Source organism: Hippoglossus stenolepis, chromosome 12 (assembly GCF_022539355.2).
Source record: "Hippoglossus stenolepis isolate QCI-W04-F060 chromosome 12, HSTE1.2, whole genome shotgun sequence".
Classification (NCBI taxonomy): domain Eukaryota; kingdom Metazoa; phylum Chordata; class Actinopteri; order Pleuronectiformes; family Pleuronectidae; genus Hippoglossus; species Hippoglossus stenolepis.
The window spans coordinates 19,848,209-19,860,847 of NC_061494.1; the positions used below are offsets into that span (position 1 = coordinate 19,848,209).

Genomic DNA, 12,639 nt, shown 5'->3' on the forward strand with positions numbered 1-12,639 from the left:
CCTCTGGTTCTCTGTTTGTTTATTGTTCTGCTGCAGCGATTGATTGTTCCCAAGGTTTCTCAAGTTTCTCCATCAGTTCAGATCCATCTCACCTGCAGGAGCGGTGGTGGGTAAACAGTCTGTTTGTCAATAAAGAATAAGAGTATAATGAGGAGCCTCTTGTTCTGCTTCCATTAGCTGATTCCTGTCCTCGGGATTATCACACCGCTGACACTAAGGAGGATCAATGTAAGCTGGGGTCAGCGAGGAATCCTCTTAAATGAGAACTAAACCCAGGTTTATCCGACGGGAGATGATCAGCAGGAGAAAACAACACCTGCTGACAAACACTTTCTCGGAGAAGAGCTCCGAACGCTGAACAGACCAAACGTCAACATACAAAATGTTTATTATGAAGAGCACAGTTTGTCACAGTTCATTACAAAGAGTTCCCATTGTGCTTGTACATTTCTCATCCCGTGACATGTGAGCGTGGAGGCATGTGCATATTACAGAGAACACACATCAGATCCGAACTGCTTCAACAATCACTGCAAGGTGATCAGTGCATATAGAGCCCGACAGTCCGAGACCACTTCCCCCATTCCCCCCTGTTCACAATATATATGTATATAAATACCACTTGTAGTGATGAACCGCTAACGTGGATCGAAAAGCCTCCGGACAGAATCATTCCAACATAAGTGTGTTACTTGTACAAGGTTTGTAAACTGCCACAGTGTGTAATGGCTGGACCTGTGTGTGTGTTTGTGTGTGTGTGTAGAGAATAATGCTTTCATCTCAACCAATGAGACGACCACGGCACAGTTTCTGTTACTTTATCTTTGAATCAGTAATATGTTTGTTTCTTTACTTTATATTCATCCAGTTTTTTATCTGCATGAGAAATAGAGAAGAAATGGTTATAATGATCATCTGCTTATAGCTCTCTCTCTCTCTCTCTCTCTCTCTCTCTCTCTCTCATATTGCTCTCAAGTCCCTTATTTCTAAATGTTAGATTGCACCTACATCCCGTTGCTGTAGTTTATACTGTTTATATACTATATGGTTTTATAACCAGGCAGCTATGAAGAGCTGACCACAAAAATATTTCTGTTTTCAAATCATTCCAAAGAAGAGGTTTAGATATGTCACACTGCTTTTCTGGAGGTGGGGCGATATAATGAAGGCACAGTGTTGCATGCTTCTATAATAAAAAGGTATTTTAATATTATCAACGACATGTTGGTGCAGTAATGTAAAAGTTCTTTTCACTTTTCTAGATATTTCGTCAGTTTTTGTTTGTAAATGTTACGGAACAGTTCGACATATTGCTTTCAATGAGCTTGTTTCTGGATTTTAGAGTCAACCTACATCCCATTGTATTAGTGAAGTGTAAAGTAAGTTAAGTTAAGTTTCCTTTACCTGCTTTATCTTTGTTTCATTATGAAAATAATTTGATCTGGTTTAGTTCCTGTTGGATACTAAAAAATGTAAAGAATTCGAAGAAGAAGAAAATTACACGTTAACATTTAAATAGAACCATCACAGAATTAAATAAGTTACAAAATATAATTACAAATATCAACTATGTCATTCATCTGTGTCATTGGTGAAGTGAAACAGCATTTGGTTGTGGATCAAATTAAATTATTCCACCTTAACTTCATGTAACAATCGGTTGAAAAAAAAAAATTCTATGTGAAATTCGTTGGATGGAATCAAATAAATAACAATATTCAGCAATTTATCAGTTTGCATTAATTCAGTAAAAGTTTAATGTATTTCCTCAGTTTGTCATGTGGTTAAATTGTGTGACATTCAGAGATTTACAAATTTGACCATCATGTCAGCTCCCAAAAGTTAACCAAAACAATCTGGATCGCCCCCTGGTGGATGGGTTCAGTGTAAGTCATAGACCCTGCCTCCTCCTCGTTAGCAGATGGGACATGTATCACATTAAAAAGTCAAAGTACATTTTTCACAAAGATGGTTTCTGTGATTTTGGGTCATTCTTGTCACACTGGTGTTTGTTCAAGTTTTCATCTTTCTGGTAAATTTGGTTTTGATTAATTTGCTGCTTTGAAACGGGGTCGAACGTCATGATTGACAGCTGCGGCTGACTCATGATTGACAGCTCATGATTGGCGGGACGGCCATACGACCCCAAATGACTCCAAACTTCAGAAGTGAGGAGGAAATGGAGACATATCGTCCATATAAATATATCAAGCTACAGTGCAAACCCACAACTGATGGATTCAGTGTCGTCGTAAGATATCAAACAGATTTTCTTATCAGTTTCAAGTGTTTGCTGAACTCAGTGCTCTGTCAGTCTCAGTCACAAGTGGAGCAGTGAAGTGATCATGTAATAATAATGTGAAATCTCCCTCTAACCCAAACCAATCCTCACTTTTGTGATGACATGCCCATTTATTTTTAGTCGGATGAATGTTTGATGGAAACGGACGGGACAGAATGTGTCGGAGGATAAAAACCTCTTTTCCTCTCAGCTTGTCTTTTGTCTCGTTGAGAAAGAAGGAATGTGGGGAACATAAATTATCCATATGAATAATAAATATTATATAATAGTGGTTATTGGTTCTCGCCAGTTGAAAAGACTATTTCTACTGTAAACTAAAGATAGAGTCGAGCAGGAAGCAGCAAAGCTTCTTCCAGAGGAGCCTTTGACTTCTGCACAGCTTTGTATTGGTTTAAGGAAATAAAATATAATATATAACTGCAGTTTAAATCAGTGATACAAAATAATACAGTATATGAATGACTGCAATTCATTTATTCTGATATTTATTATTAGCAATCTACATAAACCATCAATCTATGAAACTGTAGTTGATAGTTTGATTGGTTCAGAAATGATAAATATTTATTGAATGTTATTACACTTTTGTTAATTATTGCTGAAAACCAGAACCTGTGACTTTAATTAAAGTTTGATAGCATATTTTTATTGGCTTATTAGGCTTTTGTTGATTGTTGTTAAAACACTGATGATACAGATATATTAATATATTTATGAGGTGAATCATGTCATTGGAGATTTGAGAATTTTTGAGAATTTGAAATATATATTTTGTTATTGTGTAATTGTGGTGAAACAAAGTTCAAATTTATAACACAATGTTAATTTAAATAGAAAGTGGTGAAATTTGGAAATAATAACTATTGGTGCTTCTTAAACATTGAATTAGTTTATTTTTGACTGGATTTCTCTGTATTTTTGATGCATGGGGAAGATAAAATAAATTAGAATTATGTTTTTATACATTCTTGAGTAATTAAGTTACATGAAAGTTTGCATTTCTTTCTATAAATTAATTTATCAGGATCAATAAAAACAAAATGAATCAGCAACTACATTTTAATCCAATAATTCTTCACCAAACCTTTGGTTGTAGTTTCTCATATGTGAGGACTCACTGAGTAAATTAAATAACTTTCAACTGATGATCAGACAAATTAAGCAATTTGAGGACGTCCCCTAAGGCTCAGTGAAGTGGTTGTGATTGATTAATCGAGAAATAATCAGGAAATGAAAAGATAATATTGAAGTTGTGTTCATGTGGTTTTCTCCCAGTTTGAAGACACATTTAGGGAACATGTGAGGGACCAGTGGATCAGAGGGAGGTTCCTCCAAATAAACAACAAAGAAATCAGTGACTGCATCAAAAACACTTTCACACTTTTGATCTTTGACTCTTAGTTTGAATCTCATATTGTGACGGGATGATGTTTTACATATTAACTCGTGCATGCTAACGGGTGTAAACGTACCTCAGTGGCCATCAAAAGGCAGAACTCATCAGTCCACATATCTCGGTTTGCTTCCAAGAACAAACCTCTGATGACTCTTTGACAGCTCGTTTTATTTTAATACATAAATAAATTCTTTTTCAGAAACATGATGCAGAAAATGCATTCCTTACTAAGTTCATGTCAGTTTGTTAAATAAGGGGCAGCAGCAGCAGCGGCACCCGCATCACCTAATTCTGCATCACCAAAGCTAAGATGCATGGCTGCCATACAATACATATACTTATATATATAGAGAAAGATATATATCACCCGCTGTAGTGTTTATATAAGAGAATGACAAGATTGCAGAGGAGATAACTGACGGCTGCCACACAAGTTAAAATTGCATTCCGTTTTCTCACGGAGCAGTTTTATCCACTGGTTTATGGAAATGATAAGCTTTGCTGAGAGATGTCTTTGAAAAATCAGATTGCTTGGCCGGAGTTATCTGTTGTATAATTCATTATGATCCTGGCAGATGATATGATAAGAGAATTCATCAATCGCTGGAGGAAATGACTCGGAGACTGTTTCGACATCTGCAAAAGAAACCGTCCCCTCTCCACTGTCGCTGTGAAATAATGCAAATGACTCGACGAGCGGCCTCGATTAATAAAATATGCGCCATCTGCAATTTGAGGCACACGTCTACTTTATGTGACATGCAAGGAATCTCGTACAAATAATAAACCAGTGGGTTCATGCTGTTTCTATTAGAGCCTTCCGACAGGGATACGACAAAGTTCTCGACAAACCTCAACCAGGTTTTTGGACTCAAGCTAAATTCATACCACTCAAGCTATATTTTACCATTAGAGTGCAATGGAAAAATAAATCGAACTTATATACAAGCATTTTCAGTTTTTAACCCCTGAGTGCTCAGTGTTACGACGCCCAAATCTGGCCCTTGACCTCAACCCGACGGTCCCTCAGTAGCCAACAGGTACGACCCCCTACAATACAGGCCGGTGGATCTTAGAGACCACGCTGAGGCCTAATCTAAACGGTTGCACCCAGTGCAGCCTCAGCAATCCAAGTCACTGGATTCTAGCTGAGTTTACAGAAAACTGATGCCGGATGACTCAGCACATCCTTTCAAGAGAAGATATCCTCTTTGCCCAGTTCCGGTGAAGCAGGTCTGGAGATGTCAAAAAGATGCTGCGGGGAGCCGGCGCTCGAATGCCTCGCTTTGAGGAGCAGAAGGGCTTCTGTCAGTTGCACCTCCAGGCCGGACATGCGAACGTTCAGGCTCATGAGGTCGTCCTTCAGCTCCAGCTTGAGCTCCTGAAGCGAGGCCTGGAGCGTTTGCTCTTGGATGGGATAGAAGGGGTGCCGGGTCTCCGGAGGCTGGACGGGACTGCGGTCCTGGGGCGTCAGGCGGAACTCGCCCACTTTGTCCAGCCGCAGGTCGCTTTTGGTGATACCGCTGTCACACGAGTCCGTCTTTTTTAGAGACGTCTGTGATTCGTGCACTTTTGTCCGTTCGGGCAAAACCTCCATGGATTCGGCTTTAGACACTTTGTTCCAGTTGTCGGGTTTGGCCATGGACTCCTTGAAACGACCCCACCCTTTGGCTTTAACTGGTTCAGCAGGCCGGCCCCCGACCAGAGAGACGGGAGCTGGCACCTGTAGCTTGGCCTTGTCTGACGGAGGACATTTGGAGGGTGTTGAGGATGAAGGCGTTGAAGATGAGGGCGTTGCTGGGCTCTCTGTTACCGTGACGATGCTGCTCGTGGGAATGGCTGTTTTCCCCAACGGGACGTCCACGTACATGGGGCCCTTTTCGATATCGTGATCATCTGGTTGTGGTTTGTCTGTCGTCAAACGAGCCTCCTTCTGCTGTCGAAAGCGCTGGAAGAGTTTTCGTACCGGGTGATCCGGCGGCAGGTTCAGAGGGGCTTCATTTTTACGCCTCTGCCGCTCCTCTTCCTCGCGTTTCACATCACTGATCTTTCGGAAGACGATCTACAAGACAATTTAAAGTTAGAGGTGAAAACCAAACGAGCGTTGCAGCAATCATCTTTTCTGTTGTTTGTTTGTAATGTGATTAAAATACGAAACACATTTCAACGGTGTGAACGGAGTCGTGAAGAAACGGGTGTGTGTCTGTCTCACTGTGCAGCGACGATGTCTCAGAATGTGTGTGGTTGGTAAATGTCACTTTAATGAGCTTATTCCCACAACACTGAGGGAAAGTTCACATCCTGCCCGTGGCTTCAGAGGGTGAAGACACACTGTTCGCTCCGTCACCACACAGCTGCTAATGGACAGCTGAGCTCGTGAGCAGCTCTATTTTACTTTTCCTTCTGCACGTTGACGTATGTGAGCAGCAGGGTCGCCAGATGTACGATGATTATGAAGAATTCTGCCCTCTGTACGACGTACGATCAATAATGCATGATGTGCGATAATTTGATCATTTTGAGACAGTGTTATCAGTTGCAATCTGGAGAGAGAAAATATGGATCACATCTGTGTTTACGCATCTCTTCTAATGCAAAATCAGATGAAAATGTGTTTTAAATATGCACATAACAAACAATCTCGAATACAAATCCTTTGAATTCCTTTTTCTAAAGAATTGTGACAAATATACGAGACAATTGTCAATGTTTTGTGGAGGACAAACTTTGTTTAAGTGTCTCTGCTTCTAAACGGCCTCAAACCTAGTTACACTGTCTTTTGTTGTTACTTGCCAGTCGTTATATTTGCTGGTATAGATATACAGCGTCTATAAGAAGCTACTATATTTCAGCTTGTTGGATTTTATGGACTCACAATTAAGTGTATTTCCCTAAATGTCAAACTGTTTCTTTGACTGAATGTATTATGTTTCAGGTTTTCAAGGAAACCCAATTCAAAGTATTTGTCTATTTATAAAAAAATTACATTGTCTGGAAAAAGGAGCACAGTCTTAAAAATGAAGTATCTACTATCTGAGTGTTAACTTTTATTGTTTATTTTATGATCACTCTTTGTCATCTGCTGAAAAGCAATACACATAAAGTCATTCATCATAACAAGGTAAGACATCCCACAGCTCCACTCTTCTCTCGACTCAAACCACTTGAACATATTGTACGTGTGCTGCCTTTCTTTCTCAAGTTCGAAACACAGCCTCACCAGCTTGGTTCCTGAAGGCAGCATTTAGACCCAATCCCTGAATTTCCCTGCTGTACAACATTCAGACAGTACGAGGCCCCGGTGACTCGAGAGTTTAGAGCAGCAGATGAGATCTGATCTTCATACGCAGGCAATCCAATCTCACCGCTGCTCTCCGGGGCCGCCTCACCTCCATGAATGAGCTAATGATTGGTAGCTACATCACAGCTGTTTAGTTCTCAATGAAGGACGTGAGAGTGGCTTTTACATATGGTGACGGTTTAATGGAAGTGATGTATGAAGCGTGGCAGCAAGTTTGTGTTTTTTTTCATACGAATACATTTGTGTTATTAGACTAGCAAATGTACTTTTTTCAACATTGTTAAATCAACAGCATTTTAAGAATGAAGAAAAACTGGGTAGAATAAGTTCATTTCACTTGGGAAATATACTTTTTTTCCTTTTTTGTCCATGAGAAGATGATCAGAGGTGGAAGAAGTACCAAGATCCTTTAATTAAGTACAAGTACTGAGACTAAAACATAAAAATACTCCTTCAAATCTCCTTCTGAAAGTTCTGCCTTCAAAACCCTACTCAGATAAAAGTGAACACATCGGCAAGATGCAAAAGTTGGGTCTTGGGGGGGTCTTGACTCATGAGATTATTTATGGTGCAAGAAAGAAGAAGAAAATATTTCCGATGCACATAATCGTTATTAAACTATTCTTCAATCTTTGCTGTTATATGGGAAATGTTGCATGTTCTCATTCCTTCCCTTGCTCGAGGCTACAGGCTAAAGGGGATCATGTGTTTACTGTTGCTGCTCATGAACTTTGGAACAGTTTACCTTTACAAATAAACTTGAATCCTCAGGCTACAGCTGATTCCCTCTGCTTCAGTCTTTGTGCTAAAGCTAAGCTACCAGCTGCCTGGCTGTAGCTTCATATTTACCCAACAGGCATGAGACTGGTTTTCAATCTTCTCTTCTGACTCTGAGCAAGAAAGCAAAGTTTATTTCGAAAAAGGCCGTTTCTGTAACGGGACTAGAAACAAACGGACAGAAATAAGTTTCTCGGGAGAAAGAGTGGAAGGAAAAGTGGTCACTGAACTCGTCCACCCACATTACGAGATGATCTGTGGGAAGCACAGTTCAAAACCAGCACAGCAACTGTGACTCAGCACCAGAATGAAAACAGGATGCAGGACGTCCACTAAAGGTTCAAGCTCTTATTTAAAATAATGGCTCGGCAGATAAACAATGTGGGAAAAGAGACTTAAAAAAGAAGTTATTTTCCATCGTTTTCTCTTTGCAACATACACACTGCAGTTGTTGTGAAGTCAGCGAACTGTGACCTGTTGTCTTCAGGCTAATTGAAGAGCCACTCACCCTTTTCCGCAGGTTATAAGTGAGCAGCAGATTTCTGGAGAAGTGGTTGGAGAACGCCGTGTAGAACTCCAGCACCTTCTGCAGGGCGTCGCGCTTGATGACGTGGAGGTCACAGTAGGTCAGAGCTCGCACGTTGGCGCAGGCTTGAGCCAGAGTCACCTCCTTCCAGAACACGTCCCCAAATACATCACCTTTACCTGCGGAGACAGAACAAGGATTAAGACCAGGAGAATGTACTTGTTACTTTAGCATCACTTTCTAATAAAACATGATATACATTAATATTTTACAAGATAAATGATCAATAAAGCTATTCGGAGACATCAGGGACTATTTTGCCGCTTTTTATTATGTTAACAGGATGTATATTAACTCTGAGCCACTGGGAATCTGCCGCTTTTAAAGAATGGATTGAGGCATCAAGTGAAATCGCAGGTTATGAGCAGATTATCTAAAGTGTGACTGGGAGAGAGGATCTCTTTGATAAGATGTGGGGCCCGTTTCTTACTCCTCTGCTCAATATGATAATATAACTTTGATGCTGCTCATCTGAACATCATTTGTATTTGGAACAGGAACTTGATAATAGTTAGTTTTAAATTTTACTCCTGGTCTCTGCTCCTTCTCTTTTTTTCTTCAGAAAATGTCTCGACAGATCCTGAAAAAAAATTATATATATAATTATAACTCTTATAATTGACATAATGAAATAAATAAAAGAATGAATAAATAAAGCTATTCAGACAATAACAAGATAATTTAGCTGACTAAACCAGTGAGTCATGTTTAATCTTGTAATAAGTATTATGACTCAATATATAATTTGTAAATGAACAGCTTCTCACACTGTATGATATAATCATTAATTTAGTTTTTACTGAAAACATCTAATTACTTGTTTTACTGGATGACGACCTGAACAGGAAGCAGTTACTTTAAAGATATTGCAGCTAATAATCAAATTATCATTGATTTCAACATGAGTCACAGAAATCAATCCCATTTAGAACGACTCTACAGTATATTTGTACTGTGGCAGTAGTAGTATTTGTCTAATTAACTCCTGTATTGTACGTGATATCCTGTCTTGTTTGTAGTTGTACTTTACACGTTGTTTCTGCTCTACTGTGCCATTCAGCTAATGAGAATTTGACTCATAGTGGTAACTTCTAAATGGCTTCAGGCTCCATTACGGATCCAGGTCAATGCTATCCACCTGACAGTCTGGTAATTGTAGCCAAGAGGAACCAGTATTGACAAAAAAAGAGCCAAGATGGTGTCACTGGTCCTGCTCGAGGACGCCATCAATTATTCACTAAATCAATCATTTGGAAAATTAAAAGCAGGGGGTTTTAAAAAGAAAATGCTCCTGGGACTCAACCAGTCGGGCCAAGACAAGGAGAGAGATTTATTCTTATTATTTATCGATAAACAAGCTCGGCTCTATGAAGAGAAACTGGGTTCATAAATACTAGGGAGCAATTGGCCTGGTGCTAGGTTCTGGTTCTCATGATCTAACACGATCAACCCATTGCACACATTTCCCTGCTCTATTCTCACATGGTCTCACTCGGACATTTAACTGGAGGGGCTCGCAGCGACTGACTCACACTTCTGCGTTCTCAAACAGCCCCTCCAGAAAACTTCCAGAGAATATCAGGGGTTCAGTGCACTGAAGTGTATCTTCTCCTGCCGGCTGTGTGGTGCTGAGCCGATACAGAAGGTTTTAAAAACAGCTGCCAGATGCTGCCCAAAAAAAAATGACATTATGAGGCAGCGAGATTGAATGAAAACCGTAAAGTTGTGGCCGACCAGAAACAATAATGAGCTTCAAGTCATCGTAAAGTTCTGTAGAGCCGCAGGGAGCCGTAGATTAAAGTGATAATTCACTTTAGCAGCTTTTCACATTGTCATTTAACATTGTTGGGTATTGTTGCATAAACGGCTGAGCTAGGTGTGAAACTATGTTCCATGTACGTGTGCTCTTAAAACCACAAGCAGAAGTGCAATTCATGTTGGAAGGTACCTTTCACCGTGAAACATGTCCTGTTCTCCTTTTATTTTGCTCGCTAGCGTACATCCTGTGTGAATTATAGCACAGCATTTGACCTTTGCTCTGCACTCTAGCTTACATATTGTACACTTTGTATGACCCTGCACTCCATCCTGCTCATGTTGTGTGAGCATCGAAAAGTAATTGTACCACATTAGGTCGTGACATCCGGCCACAGACAGAATATAACCACTGTGATATTTTGAGCAGCCCCCTTCCATTCTCTTATCCCTCTGCTCTCCTTCTGTGTGCATCTCATATGCTTTTCGTATCTTACGAGACTTAGAGAACTTATTGGAGCACTTCACGAAGTGCTCCAATAGGGACTGAAGTGATAGAACTCGACTTAAGAGTTTGTTAGCACAGGAAAATCTGTATCTTCTGCATTTCTAAATAAATTTGCTGTAACAGTCACAAAGCTTTCTAGCCAGTTGCCTCCTTGGGACCCACGCTTGTCTACGCCAGAGACGTCTGTCTGAAGGGTGAGTATCCACAGGTAGGTGGTCACCTTAACTGTGTTTAATGAGGAATGGGAAGGACTCACTAGGAGTCTTCCGCCATGAACAGCGGATTGAACATTGTGAAACACTAGGAAGTAAGACGCTTACAAGCCTAGGACTGTGCAAGGACTGGCCCAGTATAACAACTCCAGCTACCGTAATCCTGTAAAACCCTGCGTTCCTTAAGAGTGATAGCTTATCTGTCGGTGTAGAGTCATAACCTTAAGTGTAACCGGATTTTGCCTAGACAAACCCTGAGAATTGATCACTCTCTTGTTTGTCGCCTTTAAAGCGTCTCCAACCGTGAATCCTCCGCTGAGCAAACGGGCTAAATACTTTGACTTTGTACATTCTGCGAACGACGATAGGGCTACGGACGCTAAGGACCTTGGAAGTGCTAGGCTGAATTAGGCCTTGTTTAGAAAAAGGATCATCTTTGGATTATTGCTCCACAGATTGTTTTATTGTGTGTACAGCAGGTGACAGTTATTCAAAAGGCCAGTGGCAGCAGAGATACATTATTTCCTCAATCTATAGCTGTTGATATGTCTGTATGGCACAGTCTTTTCAACCTGAAATATGTATTTTCTATTTGTTCTTTTTAATTTTTGCCTTCGGACTTTCTGCTGATTTTTCCCGAGTGGACTGACTCTGGAGTTTCTCACTCTGACGTTTGCTCTCACACCTGAGTGTCTGGAGGATGTGCAGAGTTCAGTGGGTTCCTGAGAGCAGCTCGTTAGTCCTGCACATGGGCAGCGACCCGATGTGTTAAATCATTCGTGTCTGTGATTATTTCCTGCACACGTTGACAATAACCTGCAGTCTGAATGGATTTTTGATGAAGATGAATGTGAGGATGGATTCAATAAAGCAAGAATAGGACAGTTTCATGAAGGTATAAAAAGTAAAAGCCCTGTTCTGCTTCCACCTGAAGCTCCAAGATCTGCTCGTCATCAATTACTCTGCCAAGTTATTTACTGTTACACAACCTCAACAGCCGGATCAGTCATTACGAGCCGGGCGATGACCGTAGGATTCTTCCCGAAATCTAATATCATCTCCTTAGTTTTTGACACGTTGATGGAGCATCGTGCTGCCGCTGCTGTTGGTTTCCTTCATTAGAGACAGATTGACCACACTCTAACATCCCATCTAATTATCTGCTGGTTGATTTGGGTCATAAATTAATGTCTACGTCTTCCACCTGCAGGTCATAAACATTGGCTGCAGTTCAGGTGCATCACAGATGTAAAGGCTGAATCATTAAGTTTCATAATAAAATATGGCTGTTATATTATATCATAGTTTGTGTTTTGTAAAGCTTTTTATTTATTTTCTAACTATTTATGTTCTAATATATTTAAAACTGCACAAAGCCTCCTTGGTTTCTTGTTCTCCTGTATTTTTGGCGTTAATATTATATGAGGATTATACTGATTAGGATGATTGGTGGATTAATTACTTGACCTTGAGCAAATTGATCAGAAGTTTATAATATTGAATGAATCCTTTTACACATTTTTAAAGCACAAACTGACAATACGCTGCTTTCATTGTAATTTAAATGAAAATATCTCAGAGTTTTGAACTGCAGATAATAATCTGAACACATCACTTTGAAGTTAGTGAAAGTGTGATGGACAATTTAAAACTTTCTTGGACATTTTAAGAATAAAAAATATTTGATTTTTCGAGGATGTTATAAAAATATGAATCCATTTTAATCAGGTTTAAACTTAACTTCTTTATTGATATAATACTTGAAAGGTGAGAGATTTGCTTTTCAAAGGAAATAAAAATAT

General features: G+C 39.9%; 1 protein-coding gene across 1 annotated transcript in view; it reads right to left on the reverse strand.

Annotated features, from left to right (window-relative positions):
• Positions 1 to 370: 370 nt before the first annotated feature.
• kcnh1a (potassium voltage-gated channel, subfamily H (eag-related), member 1a) overlaps positions 371 to 12,639 on the reverse strand; it is a 38,904-nt gene continuing 26,635 nt past the window's right edge. The window contains exons 11-12 of the mRNA XM_035173406.2: positions 8,285 to 8,481; positions 371 to 5,760 (exon numbers count right to left, since the gene is read on the reverse strand). Of these exons, the coding sequence (XP_035029297.1) occupies positions 4,891 to 5,760; positions 8,285 to 8,481 (1,067 nt within the window). The 3' untranslated portion in view covers positions 371 to 4,890. The remainder of the gene's footprint in view (positions 5,761 to 8,284; positions 8,482 to 12,639) is intronic.